General features: G+C 34.4%; 1 protein-coding gene across 1 annotated transcript in view; it reads right to left on the minus strand.

Moving 5' to 3' along the window:
* Positions 1-21,915, minus strand: part of LOC149806566 (protein FAM135A-like) — a 119,399-nt gene that overhangs the window by 83,546 nt on the left and 13,938 nt on the right. The window contains exons 5-8 of the mRNA XM_089954706.1: positions 15,596-15,666; positions 11,376-11,579; positions 5,905-5,998; positions 961-1,108 (exon numbers count right to left, since the gene is read on the minus strand). Coding sequence (XP_089810832.1) covers positions 961-1,108; positions 5,905-5,998; positions 11,376-11,579; positions 15,596-15,666 — 517 coding nt within the window. The remainder of the gene's footprint in view (positions 1-960; positions 1,109-5,904; positions 5,999-11,375; positions 11,580-15,595; positions 15,667-21,915) is intronic.

A 21,915-nucleotide genomic window follows, 5' to 3' on the forward strand; every position in this document is an offset into this window, starting at 1 on the left:
TTTTGCACCTAACACCGCGTTATGCGTGAATGGCGGGTGCCTGAAAGCAATCGGTGGATGTTTCTCTCTCACTCTCTCGTTTGTGATTTTCTTTGATCCATTTTTCAATCTGATAACATATTCAAACCTCTGAGTACAACCAAACATGATTTGTTTTTCAATATTCACATCAATTATAAAAATGCGTCGTGTGTTATCTGACATAAGTGATGCACACTACAGTAATGGATGCATACGCTACATGTGATATAAGGAGTTCATAGATATATTTTTTCTTTAATAAATTACTTATGATGATAAAAAAGGAATAAATGATAACAACACCAGGTTAGTTCATTTCATTTTATTATCAATTAAGCGTTTTGTTTATTTTATTGTAACATGCAGTGGGAGGGGATTCCAGTAAACACCAGCAAGAGACAGGAGTAATGCTCAAGGACATTTTTAAAATTACCGGTTTTTATGAACCCGGATATCTCGGGACCCGGTTATGTCGACGATTTTTTTACACCCCCGACGTAATCGAGATAACTGGGTTTGACTGTATATGTAATGCAAACTTAGACTAAAGGCTGCAAAGTTTGCAAGAGATTCTAAATGTGTACATGGCATACACTATCCAAAAACACTACTACTACTACTGAGATAATCCACAAACTGGCCTGATAAAATCCCCTCTTAAAGTAAAGTTGAGTGAAAAGTTGCACCTGGTTTGAGAAATACAGCTAGAGACCAGATTTCAGAGGTATAGTTCACCAAACATCATTCAACAGCATCCTTGACAAGAAAGAGTGAAATATGGTCAATATACTTTGTGCATACAGTAAGTATCCTTATCATAGATCCTTTGTTATCAAATGATGATGATTTTTCAAACAAATGTAAAAAGAAATTGAAGTGAAAACTTTTTGTGACTAATCCCACCTCCCAAGTCTTTTTGCAACTGGTAACAATGTTTACCTAGTTTAAACCTGGAAGTGAGATGGTCCCTGAGATATATCTCAAAACAAGCCTGCAGACTCTCATATGACGAAAGCAACATGTTACATATTCGGTGGTGCATCTGCCAAGCCTGGTGAAGACTGACAAGGGAGCACTTAGCAGGGTCCTGCAAAATAAAAACAAAACTCTTAAATCAAACATTTCACACTAGACAAAAACTTTCTCTGTGAATATATATTTCTGCAAATATGATAATCCCATTCCACTGTACCATTAGTGTCACATTGCTATGGTTAATCACATCCCACTGTACCATTAGTGCTGTGTCTCTTTTGTTAATCCCAGCCAACTGTACCATTAGTGTCACATATCTATGGTTAATCCCATCCCTTTGTACCATTAGTTTTATGTCTCTATGGTTAATCCCATCCCACTGTACTATTAGTGTTAATCCATTCCCACTGTACCATTAGTGTTATGTCTCTAGGCTTAATCCCATCCCACTGTACGATTAGTGTTATGTCTCTATAGTTAATCCCATCCCACTGTACTATTAGTGTTAATCCATTCCCACTGTACCATTAGTGTTATGTCTCTAGGCTTAATCCCATCCCACTGTACCATTAGTGTTATGTCTCTATAGTTAATCCCATCCCGTTGTACCATTAGTGTTATGTCTCTATGGCAAATCCCATCCCACTGTACCATTAGTGTTATGTCTCTATGGTTAATACCATCCCAATGTATTATTAGTTTTATGTCTCTAGGTTTAATCCCATCCCAATGTATCATTAGTGTTATGTCTCAATGGTTAATCCCATCCCACTATACCATTAGTGTATGTCTCTCTGGTTAATCCCATCCCACTATACCATTAGTGTTATGTCTCTATGGTTAATACCATCCCACTATACCATTAGTGTTATGTCTCTATGGTTAATCCCATCCCAATGTATCATTAGTGTTGTGTCTCTATGGTTAATCTCATCTCACTATACCATTAGTGTTATGGCTCTATGGTTAATCCCATCCCACTATACCATTAGTGTTATGTCTCTATGGTTAATACCATCCCACTATACCATTAGTGTTATGGCTCTATGGTTAATCCCATCCCAATGCATCATTAGTATGCTAACAACTGCTCTCACTGAATTATGTACACACAAACTCAACTTGTTTCACAGAATTGATAAATTCAAACGATTCAAGCAAATACCAAAATAAACCAATTAACCAAGGCTAGGCAAAAATGGTATTCAGGGGCCATAACTCTTCTAAATAAGTCTGAAGGAAGGGCACTCAGCAGGCATAACTGCAGAAGATGTCGATGTAAAGCTGTATGGCAAACTTGGTTGAAATTCAACAATCCTTGGTAAAGTCGTGCTGCAAAAACAAGTCAGGAGCATGGGCAATAATGTAGCATAACTCCTGTAATGAAGTCATGGAATGCCATAATTCAATGAAGTCATGGAATGCCATAATTCAATGAAGTCATGGAAAGCCATAATTCAAAGAAGTCATGGAAAGCCATAATTCAATAAAGTCACAGAATACCATAATTCAATGAAGTCATGGAATGCCATAATTGACTGAAGTCACGGAATGCCATACTTCAATGACGTCATAGAAGTCATGAAATGCCATGATTCAGTGAAGTCACAGAATGCCATAATTCAGTGATGTCACAGAAGTCATGGAATGCCATAATTCAATGAAGTCATGGAATGCCATAATTTAATGAAGTCATGGAATGCCATAATTCAATGAAGTCATGGAATGCCATAATTCAAACTTATTCAAAGTCTCATCAATATAACACAGAATGACAAAAGACCAGGTTCACTTCACCTTTTAAATGATCCAACAGTAGGTTTGGCTATGTAGAATATGCCTAATGCATTCTTAAAAATTTGATAGGCAACAATTAATGGAGGCAACATTTTTTTCCTTGGATGCTTCCTTTGACAATGTTTGGGCTTTCTCTAAAATGCAGTTTATATTTTAAATAATGAACTTTGTATTTTAAGAATTTTTCCAATCTTTTTCCTTTCTCTTTGTTCTGTTGTCTTTTTTGAACAATTAAATTTACTTAGCACTGTATAACCAGGACTGTGCTGCTATGCCATTCAGCACACTAAACACACCTACACAGACCTGCCTTCTAATGATCCTGAAATTTGGTTTTAAATTTCCACTGTTTCTTATCTTGCATAAAATGTTATAAAATTAGTATGTCATATGCTCATACAAAAGGTATAACAAAGTGGAAGTGGAAAAATGACCAATTCAATTTTAGCCAGAAATCCTTTTGGATGATATTTATAGCACAGAGTACATGCATCACCCACCATGATATTTTGTCAGGTAGTAGTTACAACTAATCATGACCTAACAGAAATAAAATAAGTTAGTTAATAAACATAAACAATAATTAGAATTAATGACTGTAAATGACTACTCTTCTGAAAATGATCTTAGAATCACAAAGAAACACAAATTTCTAGAAAATAATTGGAGAAAAATAATGACATACAAATATCCAATCTGTGAAAGGTGCAGATATATTTAACTATTTTATATGATTTTCATTAATAAACTACTAGGACAAACTTTTGGAGGTCAAATAAAACTTTAAAGAGTACTTTTCATGAATTTGTGTTTTCCAAAAAAGATCAAGTTAAATAAATAAATAAATAAAAGAACATTCAGGTTAGATTATTTTAATTCCAACCCAGAAACATGGATTTTGCCATGGAAATCAATTTAATAAACTTGATACTCTGTTCCTTTTGTCTGAGCATACTTCATATTTGTTTGGGCAGAGGTATGACATTTCCATGCAAGCACCCTTTGCAAACTGTACTTTTTAAAAACTATACAGACATTTTGAGTTGTCAGCTTGCAAAAATAAATTGTAAAATTCAAGAAATTACATCATCAGAGAGATATAAAGATGAGATTTCAATAGAAGCATATGGAATACTAAATTATTAGACATAATGAAGTACAAAATTATAGTAAACAGCACAAAATGAGGGGCATGAACCCATTATTCTAGAATGAGTTACTTTTCTTTATAAAGAACTTCAAGTTTTACAGTCTTTTTTTTTTGCTATATTACTGTTATTAAAACCTATACCAAGTCACTGTCTGTTCACTATAACATTACTGTTATTAAAACCTATACCAAGTCACTGTCTGTTCACTGTGACATTACTGTTATTAAAACCCATACCAAGCCATTGTCTGTTCACTACGATATTACTGTTATTAAAACCCATACCAAGTCACTGTCTGTTCACTATGACATTACTGTTATTAAAACCCATACCAAGTCACTCTCTGTTCACTATGATATTACTGTCATTAAAACCCATACCAAGTCACTCTCTGTTCACTATGATATTACTGTTATTAAAACCCATACCAAGTCACTGTCTGTTCACTATGATATTACTGTTATTAAAACCCATACCAAGTCACTGTCTGTTCACTATGATATTACTGTTATTAAAACCCATACCAAGTCACTGTCTGTTCACTGTGATAATACTTTTATTAAAACCCATATCAAGCCACTGTCTGTTCATTATGATATTACTGTTAATAAAACCCATACCAAGTCACTGTCTGTTCACTGTGACATTACTGTTATTAAAACCCATACCAAGCCATTGTCTGTTCACTACGATATTACTGTTATTAAAACCCATACCAAGTCACTGTCTGTTCACTATGACATTACTGTTATTAAAACCTATACCAAGTCACTTTCTGTTCACTATGCTATTACTGTCATTAAAACCCATACCACGTCACTGTCTATTCACTGTGATACTACTGTTATTAAAACCCATACCAAGTCACTGTCTGTTCACTATGATATTACTGTTATTAAAACCCATACCAAGCCATTGTCTGTTCACTATGTTATAACTATGTTATTTAAAGCAGTAAAAAAGTTTAAGGCAAAAAACTGATAATAACTTGCTCATCAAAGGTGTTGTTACTGGGCACCATGAAACATAATTGCATTATAAATTAGTTTACCGTGTACTGAAATATGTTAAAAGTCTGTGTCAGAATGTCTGCTGTACTCAAAACAATCAAAAAGGGTATTTCACGATGCAAAACCAAATTATAATTGGCTTACATCATCAAAGGCTTACAAAAGGATAAATAACAAAGTGAAATTAATGGAATTCATTACCATACCCACACTGTATGAAGACAGGTCATATAAGACTTCATAGTACGAGGTCATAGAACGTTATCTACAACACAATATTCTTGCTAAGGTGGTGCTCTACAGTTTCGAATTTTGCATAGGGTTAGGATTTTAAAGAAAAAGAATTTCCCCAGCTTTGCTCACTGGTTATACTGGTTATTTAAAAAAGACCTTGTATATCTTAGGTTTAATTCAAAGAACCTTTAATTCCCTTTATTTTGGTGTATGATTGATAGGTGTAATATGGTTATAGAGTATACAGCTTGGCCTTACTTCAGATGTGCACCTTTCAAAAAAGTGCTAGCTCTACTTGGTCATTTTCACTTCCTGAACTTCAGAGGTAAACTGTATAAAAAAGAGCCGATAACTTTTTTTTACATTTTATATATTTGGTAATTCATTCATTGCACTTTCAGAAGCTGGTATTGTCCAGTCTGGCAAAATTCATTTTCCCTGTTTTAATAGCTGCTATGTATAGTGTACTTTAGACTAATTCAGGCTGATTTTTTAACACATGGGAGCAGTCATTTTAGTTAGCAGTGTGCTTAAATCATGTACAATTTCCAAAAGTACATTATCCAAAGAAATATCATCCACATTACATTAATGTAGCATAGAGGTATGCCAACATTCTCTCTATTGTGCATGTTTTAAATGCAAACTACTTCACCTTACATACGTCACTCTCTCAAAAGTACATATTAACTGGTGAGCACCCCCTAAGCTCTTACCCCAGATAGAGGACGAACTCCAAAATATATAGTTTCCAGTGTGGAATGTTCTGGATTTCGGGCTGACCATGCAGACTTTGGTTGTCTCGGTACACTGAAAAGAAGAATAGACTAGTCCTTACTAATGTTTTACTTGTTACATTTGTCAACTTCTTTACTTTCTTCAATGTCCAGTGTGTAACGTGTATAATGATAAGTCCAGTGTGTAATTTGTATAATGCTGTCTAAGCACTGGATTTCATGGAAAGTCAAGTGTGTAATGTGTATAATGCTGTCCAAGCACTGCATTACATTGAAAGTCCATTGTGTAAAGTGTATAATGCTAAGTCCAGTGTGTAATGTGTATAATGCTAAGTCCAGTGTGTAATTTGTATAATGCTGTCTAAGCACTGCATTTCATGGAAAGTCAAGTGTGTAATGCATATAATGCTAAGTCTAGTGTGTAGTGTGTATAATGCTGTCCAAGCACTGCATTACATGGAAAGTCCAGTGTGTAAAGTGTATAATGCTATCTAAGCACTGCATTACATGCAAAGTTCAGTGTGTAATATGTATAATTCTCTGTGTGTGTGTGATTTGGATTTTTAACGTAGCTTTAACAATTTTTGAGTCATATCACTACAATGTCTGCAGTGTGACAGTTTATAGTGATGTCTAGCACTTGGGCATCATGCCACAGACATGTAGCATCATGTCCCACCCAGTCACATTATCCTGACACCAGGCTGACCAGTCCTAACACTAACCTCTTAATGCTGAGTGCCAAGTGAGGCAGCTGTTAGTACCATTTTTGTAAGTCTTTGGTATGACTCAGCCGGGGATTGAACCCACGACCTTCCGCATCCAAAGGCAGATGCTCTAACCACTAGGCCACCGGAGCAGTCTCAAATCAAGAGGATAGAATAAAAAAATAAAAACATGAAATCTTAAATGTATAACAGTCACAGTCTTCTGTCAAGTCAACTCATTTCAACTAACTAAACATACACTGTTTTAAATATGTAAGTAACCAAAATGTCTAACATTAACCATTGGTTCTATCCAACTCATTCATAAATTAATTAAGGATAGCAAAGGAAACAAGTAAAAGGCACACTCAATGCATAAAAAGCTTACTTGCATAATGTATAATGTTCATTATGGAGAAAAAATATCCAAACTTTGTAGTGAATTAAAAACCCTGATTGGCGCTCAAAGGATTGTTCAAGGATGAGCAGAAATTTCACAATTACTTATCACGAGTCAGAGCATAAATATTTCAATGTCATTTGTTTTTCTAGTGTCTATTTTATTTGAAAAAAATTTAATTCTGAATCAACAAAAACACTAAAATTTAATGCATATTAACATGCAAAAACAGCGATATAATACAAATGTTTTTGCTGGTACACATGTGATGTGTATTCAAAATCTCGTTGTGAAATGTTTTTAAAGATATTTCACAGACTGGTTATGTTGAAAATGAAGGTAATTTATACGGAAAATCTAACAACTTGATTAGACAAAGCAATTATATACAATTATTCCTGTTATGTGTATTTAATATGCACTGTTTGTTACTTTTTTTTATGAATAATTGTATTTTGGACTTGATCTTGTCCAAAACCAAGTTCAATTTCTACCTCACCTAAATCAGTGATATGGGTTTTGTAAACAACTTGTTTATCTTAATTTGAGTCCAAAACATTGAAAATTCTCTATGAAATGCTGGGTCTACCTGTTGTTTACCATACTGTATATTATGATTTTAGTAACAAGCCTTCTAATTATAACTAAGATTTTATCTCATAATCATTTTGGAATCTTCCAGAATGAAATTTTCCATTAGGTAATATTTTTTACATATATAGAAAATGCAAATTGTGACCTGAGGTCAAGAAGTGGACTATATAATCTATTTTATTAAGAAATTATTCATTTATGCTTAAAATCTGCTCATAATCAGTTGTTTTATTGCTGTGTCCAGAATTTCATTTGGACTGGAATTTATTTATCACATTATTTAATTCTCATTATTCTTCCATGGAAATACAAAGTGCTCAAAAATAACATTCTTGGGAATACAGACTTGGATTTATAGTGAAATTCAAATAAGGATATATTCTGTGATTCAACAAAAGATTGTTGGAATGTCACTTCAACACAGGCCACCACAGGCATATCAACACTTCCAGCATTTTATTTATTTTGGAATACCACTAAAGTTTATTCTGAACTGAACATTTAATCATTACGACTTGTGTTAGAAATTCAAGGATTATTTGGAATTTAATTTTCAATACTGTTAAGTTCTTTTTACATTTTTCATTTTTGTATTCTAGGGAAATAAATTATTTGTTGAACTTTACAGAACTTTTTGGTTTCTGCTCTTTTCTATTACTTAGTTTAAGACCATAATATTAAGTCATAATATTTCCAACACAATATAAAAGGGAGTATTCAACAATTTACCCTCTCCTCCCTTCTTTCCTCCCACTGTCAATGTCCATCCCTATTATAATTTTCAGAGGTACCTCTGTAACTCATATCCATATTTATGCTACAGTCTAGGTTACAGAAGCTTAATGTGCACCAATTATAGTGGGAGAGGTTATGAGGGTATAACCATTATTATTAGGTATTAAATCCTGTACGACTTGAGGGAGAGATTTATGTGGGTATGACTGTTATTATTACATATCAAGTCATGCATCAGTTGAGGGAGAAGTGTATGTAGGTATGACATGTATGACTGTCATAATTAGGCATTAAACCATGTCCAAATTGAGGGAGGGGTGTATCTGGGTAGGACTGTTATTATTAGGCATTAAACCATGTCCGAGTTGAGGGAGGGGTGTATCTAGGTAGGACTGTTATTATTAGGCATTAAACCATGTCCGAGTTGTGGGAGGGGTGTATCTAGGTAGGACTGTTATTATTAGGCATTAAACCATGTCTGAGTTGTGGGAGGGGTGTATCTAGGTAGGACTGTTATTATTAGGCATTAAACCATGTCCGAGTTGTGGGAGGGGTGTATCTAGGTAGGACTGTTATTATTAGGCATTAAACCATGTCCGAATTGAGGGAGGGGTGTATCTAGGTAGGACTGTTATTATTAGGCATTAAACCATGTCCGAGTTGTGGGAGGGGTGTATCTAGGTAGGACTGTTATTATTAGGCATTAAACCATGTCCGAGTTGTGGGAGGGGTGTATCTAGGTAGGACTGTTATTATTAGGCATTAAACCATGTCCGAGTTGTGGGAGGGGTGTATCTAGGTAGGACTGTTATTATTAGGCATTAAACCATGTTGGAGTTGAGGGAGAGATATATATAACTGTAGGCATGGCTGTCATTATTAGAAATTGTGTTCTGAAATGTAATGTAGCAATGTCTATTATGTATGATGTGCTGTCATGTAATCCTGCAGCATAATGATTTTTATTTTCCATGAGTTTTGAAATGTTAGTTATGAGAAAATGACAAATTTCATGAGTCATTTTTAAAGTCTGAGACTTTCATTAAAGATACAATCCTGCAGTTCACGGTAAATTTTAGGCACATGTGCAAAATTCTCTTAGTTACCAGATTCAACCATGGCTACTGACATAATATGACAATCATTGCAAAATCATTCATTGCAAAGTTGCAGTGGAAAAATAAGATTTCTCCAGCAAAATTTTAAGTTTAGCTTTTCAATATCAAATTCCAGGACATTTTATGACAAAAAAGTAATTTTTAAGGAGGTTTCCAGGAATATTTCTGTTGAATTCAAACTCCAGTTGGAATCCAGGTCCTCCTTAAAAAGCAGGATGGCATGGGAACTCTGCAATGATGTTTCCCAGTGAAGTCTCACATTTTAAAAATGTCTTACATCGCAAAACCAGATAATTCAGTTTTTGTGCAAGGCAAAAAGCTCTTGACTCCAGGTGGACAAGACACCTGAAAAGGTTCCCCATGGGACATTAGTTGAGAGTTTATGACATACATGTAACCAGGGATGTAAGGAGATGGTTCTGCTAAAGGTAAAGAGAGAGCGAAAAGAAGTGAATTTTATTCATCTATTTGTTTAACTAAGATGTGAATTCTGTTAACCTATGAACTGGTTGTATCAACATTGAAGCAACATAGTGGGCTATATGGTATTTACAAATTAGCCACATGTGTGTATGTGTCCAACAGCTACTTCAAGATAATGATTAAAAGTTCAGAGTGCAGGAACTAAATTGTTATTATGCAAGAGCAGACTAAGCTATCAATCAATTCGTAATGGTAAATCATTCTAATGGCCAAATACAGTAATTTTCCTGTACTAAGTTAAGAGAAGCTCAAATGTATGTAGACAAATATGGCATTTGTATTGGATGCAAAGTTATTACCTGAGGCCAATTAGCAGTAGAATGTCTATTGTGAAATGTGATAAAGGCTACTCTGAGTGTAACAGAGAGGGGAATGTATATTGTGAAATGTGATAAAGGCTACTCTGAGTGTAACAGAGAGGGGAATGTATATTGTGAAATGTGATAAAGGCTACTCTGAGTGTAACAGAGAGGGGAATGTCTACTGTGAAATGTGATAAAGGCTACTCTGAGTGTAACAGAGAGGGGAATGTATATTCACTTCAGGATGAAAGGAAGGATAAAAGGATTAGGCCAAATTTATTTTATTTTAAAGAACTTGCTCTAGAACAAACATTACTGTGTAAACTGTAAATTAAACCCATTTTTCACAATGAACCTGGTCTTTGACCTTTTTACACCAAAATTAACCGGCCTCTATTGTACCCAAATGCAAAGCTCTACAAACTTTGGTCTAGGTATGTGGTCTAGAAATTATTATGTGAAACTCTTATTCTTTCATTTACAGTATCCCTGACCTTTGCCCTTTTAGCCCCAAAATCAACAGGGTTAATTCTAACCCAATGTGCAAGCCAGCCCCAAATTTTGCTTAAGGTATATAGTTAAGAAGTTATGCCTTTTCTCATCTCCTAGCAACATTGATCTTTGATCTTTTGTCTAGAAAATTGATAGGCTCCTTCCCAACTCCAAGTACATGCTATCCACAGAGTTTGATAAAGTTAAATGGCGTTTAACTAAATTTATTGTGCATAACTAAAAATGGTTAACAATTGTACAGATGTACATATGAACTACATAACATTATATCCTATGTCTTTTGGCAGACATAAAAAAACATATCATCCAAGGTTAGTTTCTTTCAAAATGTTTATATTTGGAAGGACTCACATCCTACTTTGCAGTTTTAAATGTCACCAATTATGCAACAGAAAAATGCTACCATTTCTTGGGCTTGAAAACTGACAATGGAACACTCTTTGAAAAGTTTGCTGAGGTTAATTTCTAAACCAGTCAAAGCAATAGGTGAAATGTGATTTTTTTTTAAAGCACCTGCAGTGGTATCTATCATTTCTTCAGGCTTTTGGGCAGAGGCACTGTCAAAAGATATGAATGAAGTGTGCATAGTAAAAAATACCTAAGGAATGGTTGGTGGAGAGCAATGAGAGTTCCATGAATCAATACTTCCAATGCACACAGATGGAAGTAGTCAAAGAGGATGGGAACAAAGTGATGGAGACCCTTGGTGGGGTTAAAGTGAAGCTGTAAGGTCCGCTGACTGACACACTCCATCTTGTCTCCAGCACCGCTGCTAATGTCAGGGCACCTGTGGTCAGATATACTGTATATAAATAATTAAAGAATCATATATGACTGTTAATTAAATATGATATTCATGTAATTTGTTACAAAAATAATGTTTTAATAAACAAGTTTTGTCAAGTCTTATAACATAAATTTGAAATCCCATATACCAAATAACCACAAAGACAACATAACTTACTGATATTGCTCATTATTATCATCACAGTGAGATACAATAATAATAATAATAATAATAATAATAATAATAATACTACTACTAATAATAATAATAATAATAATGTTTATTTAGAGAGGGTAAATCAATCAGTTATGTATAACTAATCTCCCCTGAGTCCCCAAATGATGACATGACATGATGGTAATAAATGTAAACATTGATAAAACAAGACAACACAGAAAATTGTGTAATTTTGAATAGTTTAAAACTTGTTGGTAATATTCAGACTTGAGAAACCCACAGACAGGCAAAATCCTAATGACAAAGATTTGATAGATGAATATCTTAAGTATAATATTTTATGAAAATGTTACTAATTAGAGGAATGGTGATCACTTTGCCCACCTAAATATACACCCGCCTCCTATCATATCCCCATGATGGAGATGAGCCTATAGTCAAAATAAAGTGCACAATTTTTCTGAAAATATTGTGATTCAAATGTCTGGTCGATAAGGGTATCTGATGATGATCAGCATAATATGTATAAAATGTTATGATTAAATGCTACATTCACAAAACTGGGTGTTACATCCAGCAGTAAGTAAAAAAGAGTCAACATCTCTTAAAAAAAAACAAAGATTTGTGCACATTGCAGGGAAAAGTAGGAGGAATTGTATGTAATATGATCAGATTAATGGAATAATATAATTTACTAAAATATTTGCTTTCTCCATCAAAAATATTACCTGTGCCAACGAGGTCAAAGAACGCTCTATTAATGGATGAAATTCTCCTAATTTTAGTTTAGCACCACAATGGGAGACCTTAGTTTATACAAGTGCATGGGAGATCCATGTGGAATTCTGCACCTGATTATGGTCTTGCCCTTAAAAGTTCTCTAACAAAATCCAGTGAAAGTAGCCAATACTGCCTGGTTCAGAGGCTGCGCTGTGATACACATGAATGTGGTTATTGTCTGTGTTGCTACCACTGGCACATTATGTGTTAGTTCTCTTCTCTACAAGGCCATGCTCCACAGACAGAAGCTGGAGAAAATAGCTTGGGCGTGCCATGCAACTGACTCCACTATGTCTTCAATGGAAACATTGTGTTTAAATGCCAGTCTCATTGAAACTGCACCTATTTCATGAGCCAAGATCTTCATGAGGTGTACATGTTCCTGAAAGCGGTCAGTTAAGCAAATTTTATAACTACCTTTAACCAAGTAGCTAGCACTTATGGTGTTATGTCTTACTTTTCAGACTTGAGGGGTAAAAAGAGCCTGATCAAGCCAATGCACATGCTCTCTGTACACTTCAAATAGCTGGATCTTCACCTCTCTCGATGATGAAGGAGAGTGGATTAATAGTTATTAGTTGACTGCCTAGTAATGGTAAACAATAAAATCAGGTTGTCATTAGGACAACTGAACCATCAGAAATGAACTGCATGCTGTTTGGGTTCACATAGATGTTGTAGCTCTCTGACTGTGCATGCTATCAGAATGCAAGTCTTATATGATAGTTGACTGATGGATGTGGGTAACAGGGGTTTGAACATGGGTGAGTTAGGCCATGTCAACACCTAGGAAAAATTCGATTTTGGGAAATAGCATGATCTGGACTAATTTAAATTGGACACAAGTGTCCAAGTTGTGTCCAATATTTTCTGGTCCATAATGTTGGAATGTGTCCAAGATATGTCCTAGTATTCCTTTATAATCATGAGCTCTAACCTCTTGTCTTCAAAGAGAAAGAGAAAAAAGTTGGCCAGCTGAGAAATGGAGGCAGAGAGTGGTGTGACATCAGCCATTAAAAACCAGCGATTTACCTTTATATATCTTCATAATGGAAGGCCTTTTAGCTGTTGTGATCCTCTCTCATTTTCACACAAAAAGCCAAGTGTTAAGGAGTTTCTGTGGACACAGATGTAACAGTGGCAACCTGGGTTGCTAGTGCAGGGTTGGAGTTGCTATGACTTTCAAGGGTACATCTGTTGTCAGGGCCAACAGATCACCGATCCAGGATATGACCTACCATGGAGGGGTCACCAGAACTAATTTGGCAGTTCATATTCCTCATAAATTATTAACTACTTTTGGTATCAGGACTGAAGGAGGGAAGGGGTAGGCCCGCATTCCCTTTCAATTGACTGACAGAATAATGATGCCCCATGCTAACGGGTCTGGAAAATAGGATACAAAGTTGGACAAGCAGTTGTTCCACCTCATCATAAAAAGATCTATCATAAAGCAACGACTCGACTGAGTGTGGAAGAATGGAGAGATCACCCTGTATGAAAAAGTTATCCTCTCCTTGACAATGAGCAAGCTAAAACACTGAGCTGTCCTTTTATGTGGCAGACCTGAATCTGGTATTGGGCTGTCCTGTTATGTGGCAGACCTGAATCTGGCATTGGGCTGTCCTGTTATGTGGCAGACCTGAATCTGATATTGGGCTGTCCTGTTATGTGGCAGACCTAAATCTGGCATTGGGCTGTCCTGTTATATGGTAGACATGAATCTGGCATTGGGCTGTCCTGTTACGTGGCAGACCTGAATCTGATCCTGGGCTGTCCTCTTATGTGGCAGACCTGAATCTGGCATTGGGTGCACCACCAAAAGGAATCCCATACCACAACGTAAGGTCAGATGATTTCGTTCCTCCTTGTTTGAAGAGGTATGTGGCCATTACCAAATTGGACTGTATGTCCATGCATGCTTTCTACCCAAGTGCTGGAGGCATTGAGAATGGCTTTCATTTCCAGAAGGACGATGTGATTCAGTGATTTGGATTTTTAATGTAGCTTTAAAAAATTTCAGTCACATCGCTACAATGTCTGCAGTGTGGCAGTTTATAGTATGTCTAGCACAGGGGCATCATTCCTCAGACATATAGCATGATGTCCCACCCAGTCACATTATCCTGACACCAGGCCAACCAGTCCTAACACTAACCTCTTAATATTGGGCACCTAGCAAGGCAGCTGTTAGTACCATTTTTTAAAGCTTTGGTATTACCTGGAAGAGATTTTAACCTGCAACCTTCCGCATCCAAAGCAGTTGCTCTAACCACTAAGGCACTGGAGCGATCAGAAGGATGATGTAAAGAGGCATATCTTTAAGTGCCCACTTGACAATGACCATAATGAAGTCCAGTGTTTGTAGTTGTCGGTTTTCAATAGATATTCCTGTCATGAATAAATTCCACTCTTGACATTTGGAGAAAGAAGTTTTTTTATGTGAGCCAAGAGCATGAAATCATACTGTTCTAATCTAGATGGCCCATGAAAGGTCAACATTGGACTTGGGCCATTTATAATGGGCACATGAAAAGCAGACAAGTAAAAAATCTGCCACCACGCTGAAGAAACCTTCAACCAAGGAAAACATTTAGTTTGAAATCATCTCCAATGCATGAATGATGTTTCTGATGCCAAGTTTGGTGAAATCCACAGCAAGAGATCTTGTAAAAATGAAGTTATTGAAGTGGTATCATTCAAGGTTTTCTTTAGATGTATCCACAAACCGGGTTAAATAATAAAAATCTATTAATACTTGTTTGTGTTAATATGCTTCATACAAGGCACTTCAGCTTAGAACCTAAACCAAGACTGTCAACCTTAAAATCAAAGTCAGAGTAATAATGAACAGCTTTTATATGCAATGCACTTGTATGCAAAGTCTGGTCAAAATTCTCTTGTATGTGTACAAGTCACTGTGCTCATAACCTCAGTGCAGGGCAAAAATACAAAGAACTTCTGAATTGAATCCAAGGTAATTTTGGTAGTCATTTGTGAAAGTGCTAAAAAGCAGTATTGTTTTTAAAATCTTGAGTAAAGCAATAAAGGATTTAGCCAAAATGAAGACTTACCCATTCTCTTCCTCTGTAAACCAAAGCTCAAACGTCAGGTTAATTTCCAAGTTTTTAAGTTCTTCTTCTAACTGTAATTTTAACAAAGATTTCAGTAATCATTTATGCAGAACAAAAGAAACATGAGAACAGCTTTCACTATACATAAAAAAAATAATTCTGAAATGATTTTTAAAATCCCACTTTAAAATATACCTCCATGAGCATGACAAAGGTAAGAATTTACTTTGTTTTATTTGATATAAAATTTTTTCCAATGGGGAAGTCAAAAAGTTATCATCTAGTCCAAGTCAAGAATGGCCTTGAAGAGCAATATCATCCTACTAACATAATATCTGCATACAAAATGTACTGATTTACATCTGTACATTTATTCCTGCTTTAGTTTTTTTTTTTATCACTGGTTTCCAAATCATAGTTACACATATTTTCTAAAATACATATATATGACAGTAATGTTGAACATGTTTATTTTGATTTTATGGTTGGGGTCTTAATAGTAACAGTAACCCTGAACTTGTCATGCCCATAGATAAGGCATGAACTCTGACACAAAAGACAAGTGCTGATCGAACAAATTTCAAATCTAAGGTTGAAATTAAAGCTTGTTCAGCATATACATTAAGTCCCAGCATTTCATCTACTATGAAGATCACACACAATATGAATATTCAAGGTAAGAACAGTTTTAGGAAACAAGGCCTTTAACTTTAGTTTCAAATCTCTCCCGAGAGCATTTTTGGAAATAACAATTTTGAAATGCAGTTTTTCTGACACAATCAATCACTGTGATTGATGATTAGAATTTTTTTTCCTAAAACAGTAAATCTGTTAGTAAATATTGTTTCTCCAAAAATACTTACCCAATCATATTGATGTTAGGAAAAAAGCTCCACTCGCTACCTCTCAAATGCAGCTTACATAGAAAGATGATAATTTTGGCTAGATTGTCTATCATATAGACAAACGGAAGAAGCTCCTACCCATTAACTGCCCTTACAACCAACTAAGTAGGTACTTACCAAATGGATGTTTGCCAGTGTAAGCTGCATGATACATTAATAAGGATGATTTAGTTGGAGATGAGGGATGTGTGACAACTTAACAGCAATGTGATTGGATTAAGTATTCACAGAGAAACATAATTTACTAGCACATTTACTTTCTCCATCAAATAAATTCCCAATTCACATTAATGTAAGAAGATCTGGCAATAGGAGGAGGAATTGATGAGTATCCAGCTTCTACCATTGCTACCCTTGAAGGCAATGGCTCTAAAACTTTTTGAACGGTACCAACATTAGGTAAAAAACACTTGGGTGGAAATTTCAAAATATTAAGGTTTATGTAAGATACCCAATTAAAAAAACAGCATGGCCATCCAGTCTGGGCCACAACCCATGGGGTAAGAACCACTGTTTTATGGGATAAATGGCTGGAGTTCCTATATAAAGGATAAACCAGTCTCCTGTTTTAAAGGCAACATAACCAACAGTCACATGATGTGACATCAATGCAGAGATAAAGAAATGAATAACACCAGAGCTAGGCACCATGAAAAATTTTGTACTGCAGTATTCTAAATGTACCACAATATATACCATGGTATATCGCAATTATATCAAGGACCAACAATTCAATGTTCTAGGGCAGGGGCCTAACACTTTTTGTTTTATTTCCATCTGTCAATTGTTATGTATATTTAATTTAATTATTTGTTAGTTTTTTTATTTCTTTTTATCTCATTACATGCTACTGTAATGTAACACTGGATGTTGGACTTCACCTTGTCCAAAACTGAGTTCATTTCTGTTGGACCAAAACTGATTTTTTTAATTTTATTCTGTGCAAACAAGTAATACATAACTAAATTATTCTCTATGTGTATGAGATTAAAAAAGGTTTTGTTATTAACAGAAGTAAATATATTTATTTGAGTCTAGGTTTAGGTTTTGGAATTTCCTTATTATAATCCAGGTTATGGTTTTTATTTTGTAAACATCAGGATCATTCTAGCAGGTTATTTTCAATTAGGTAATGGTATTTTTTTAGAAAATGCTAACTGTGACCTGTGGTCAAGTATAGAACTATATAATCTTGTAATTGAGAGGATTTTTTTCAGTTGTGCTTTATGACATAGCACGTCTAAGTTGTATTATATGTGTCCAGTATTTCATTTTTGGGCTGGAAAATGTATTTCTTCAAATTACTGAATTCAAGTGATTATTATTTCTGGAAATACAAAAGTGCTCTGATAAAATTCTTGGACAGAGGCATTTACTGGAATTCATAGTGAATTGAAACCTTGACTTCTATTAATGTGATTCAACAAAAGACTGTTGACACATCAACACTCTACAGCTAACAAACACTTCATTGCCTTCAGTTTTTTAATTTACTCTGGACTGCTACCGAATATTATTTAGGACTTTAAATTACTAGGACTTATGTCTGTAATTCATGGATTATTTTGGAATTTAATTTGCAATACCGTAAGTTATGTTTGTATTCAAGGGAAATAAATTATTTGTTGAATTTTACAAAGCTTGTTGCTTTTCACTCTCTTCTGTTACTTATATTATGAGCATAGACTTGTAACACAATAGATGGAAAACTATCTTGCTCTTATTTATATAAAAATAACACCATATTGTATTCATGTTATAATATTGGAAAAAAAACAGTAATTATCTTGAGATTTAAAAAAAGAAAATAGATTAGCTCCAAAGAATGTAACATCCTCCCATCTTACTGGCCTAAAAAAATTAAACAGCCAGTACCATATAATACATGAATTTGCTATGTGTATGTTAATTGTTATATAAGTTATCATCTATAAGTTGTAACTAAAGTGGGGTGATTAAGCTTACACTCTAATGATACTGTGAAAGACATTGTGCTGACAATGAAGAGACTATCTATACAAATAGGAAGTGTAGATTATGAAGCCTACAATTTTCTAGCTACACTACCTTTATAATAGGTGCTGAAATTTTGAGTGGGATGCCAACATCCTGGCAAGATATTTATTAGAGAGGGATAGTAAATATAGAATACAGTTACTCAACAAATGAGAAAATATTTAATTAGCTTGAGAAATTATGTAATTTCAGACAAAAAACAAGTGTGCTTCTGAAAATCATAGGATGATTTGCAGTCTTACAAGGGAATACAAATACTTGGCACATTTACATATTCTAGTAAATAACACATGACATGTGGTGTTCTTTTTGTTGTTTATTTTAATCTGAAATATTTCAGAAAGTTGGACTTGGCCTGAATATGTATTACAACATTCCATTTGGTCACCACAATGGTTTAAATGACATGTGTACAAACATGTGATTAAAGGATCATAAATATAATTATATAAATATAATTATATTTGTAATATTCACTGTGTTAATTTGTGAAAGATACAACCTTTTTTTAAATCTAAAATATTTTGAACTATTTGGTCACAAATAATGAAAACATGCTGTTAATATCATTAAAGTTGTAACAAGATTCATCAGGAATTTCCACACACTCCTTACTGACAGAAACTACTAACAAACCAGTACAATGTAAAAGCACCATGGTACATACCACCAGAAAAAATACCATCGTAAACTGGTATAGTGCAAACACTTTACTATGAAAAAATGGGCTAATCCAGCAAAAGTGCTCATAAAGAGGTTGCACTGGCATCAACTAGGTCTGATGGTTGTCTGGACTGCAGCCAATGAATCCACCAGATTCAATACTTGTGTCTGTGACACTAGATCTCTATGACAGAAAATCATAAAGGCTAACTGTGCATGCCAGCCAATAGCTTCTATAACGTACCAGATCGAAATGCTGAATTAAAACATAAGACTTGAAGAAATCACTCTAATCTTCTGAGTTGAACTCTTCATAAAGTGTCTGGTCACTTCAAAGCTCAAAGTACACTAAGTGTACTACCCACTTCAGCTAAAATGCTATGGCTTTAGGGGTTATTTCCCCTTTTCTGGACTTCACCAGAAAAAAGGCACTCTTGATGATTAAAGTCCCTAATTAATTTACAGTGGTATTCCAAGTAAGAGCCAATGCTGATGGTTTTGATGTCCTGTAGTCTCTAATGTACTAATGTAACAATGCTCTGAACTGGGATGATGTACCAACAATTTTTGATGAATCACAACAATATAATCCAAGATATCCTTGTTTGAATTCACTATAATTACAAATTAATGTTTCTTCCCAAAATTATTTAAGAGTACTTTGTAATTCTAGAGAATAATAATTTGAATAAATAATTCCAGCCCAAATGAAAAAATGAACACAACAATAAGACTGATTTCTACTTCAGATATTATTGCAATAATGAGTAACTTCTCAGGTAAACAAGATTATAAAGCCCTCTACCTGACCTAGCTAACAATTAGAATTTTAAAAAAACAAACAGTTAATGGAAAATTCCATTCTAGAAGATTCTGTTACTGAAATTACAATAAAGAACATAGTAAACATCATGTTCTTGACTCAAAGATAATTATCCTAATATTTAACCCACACAACAATAAAAATATCAGCTATTTATTATTTGTTTACCAAAACAAAAACATCATCAATGTCTCTAGTCAGGAACACAGCTAAATTGATTATGGACAAGGTCAAGTACAAAATACAATCATCCATTGCATATAATGAATTTTTAAAAAAACTAACAAAACAATGCAAACTAAATATACATAACACTTCCCTCATAGAGAAAAGAAAAATTTGTATAATAAAGCTTTCTTTTAAATATTAGTCAAATATTCATGTGATTAACAATTACATAAGATAAAGTATTATGAATGACACAAAATATACACTAAGTAATATAATACTTTTATACACGTGAAAGTACATCTGCAATTAGAATATCTTTTCCCTTGATGTGCCTGATGTCAATATTGCATTCCTGCAACATCCAAATCCACCATAATAATCTCTGACTTTTGTTTTTAATCTTGTTGATGAAAGTAAGGGAGCTTTGATCACTAAATACAATAATCAGAGGAGCTGAACTATACACTTCAAAATGTTGCAAAGACAGTATCAAAGCCAAACATTCCTTCTCAATTGTGGAATAATTTCTCTGGTGTTGCTGATGATGACTTCATCAATGTAAGCATCACATTATCCAGACAAGATGTAATCATGTTCATTAAATGTTGAAACGTACAAGGTGAGCCTTCAATCCCAAATGGCACTACTTTATATTGATAAAGTCCATCTGGATTATGATTACCAAAACTTCCTTTGCCCTTTCCATGAATGGAATTTGCCAGAATCCTTTCAAAGGTCAAATTTGGTGACATATTTTGCATTTCAAATTTTGTCAATGCAGTCATCGCTTCTTGGCAATGAAAATGAATCTGTTTTAACCACAATTTTCACTTTTCTATAGTTGGTGCACGTGCAGAAAGTATTACCTGGTTTGGGTACAAGAACATATAGTGAACTCCAATCACTTTTAAACAATTGTATTAACTCATTCTCCAGCAAATACTGAATTTCTTTATTCAATCATTCCTGTTTGAGAGTTCATCATGTATGGCTGCTGTTTCACTGGTGTGGAATCTACAATTTCAATGTCATTGTAGGTTTTATTTGTTCACGTTGGAACATCTGGAAACAAGTGCTCATATTCAAGTAATAGCTGTTTTAATACACTCATTTCTTGTAGCTGTGAATGTTATTTCTGAATTCCAAAGATTGATTACACCAAAGTCATTACAGTTTGATTTCATTCCAATGGGTATAGTTTGCAGTATCTGTCAAGAATGTGCCATACTAAATAAAAATTGCATCTGCATTAACTGAAAATAATACAGGTCTATATCCTTCTGAAGATGTTCAAGTGATTACACTTTCTCATCACTTTCAAACACCCATTTGGCAAATAATACATGTAAACTCATCAGATGACAGATCAGAAATCCTAAGTATATTTTTTAAGTTAAAGAATGTGGCATCATGTGCATCATAAAGCCTACATAAACACAGTAGGTCTATGGTAAATGTAAACACATGTCTAGTTCCTCAGAAAATGTGCCACATGGACATGTATATTCAGGCTGCAAGTACTAAATAGGCTGGACAAGCAGAAATTGTGCAATGGATAGCGCTGTGTATATTTCAATGTGTGAAAATACATTAGGCAAACAATTTAAAAGTTGCTGTGAGAATGGAAAAAAATCATAGCATTTCTCATATTTTTTCTTTTAAAAATGGGATCAAACCCTTTAGTAGTTACGTGTGATTTCAAAACATCTTTCTCTCTCTCTAAAACTACTGTAATGAAACTT

This window comes from Sinohyriopsis cumingii, chromosome 1, assembly GCF_028554795.1.
Source record: "Sinohyriopsis cumingii isolate HCF-2022 chromosome 1, ASM2855479v2, whole genome shotgun sequence".
Classification (NCBI taxonomy): Eukaryota; Metazoa; Mollusca; class Bivalvia; order Unionida; family Unionidae; genus Sinohyriopsis; species Sinohyriopsis cumingii.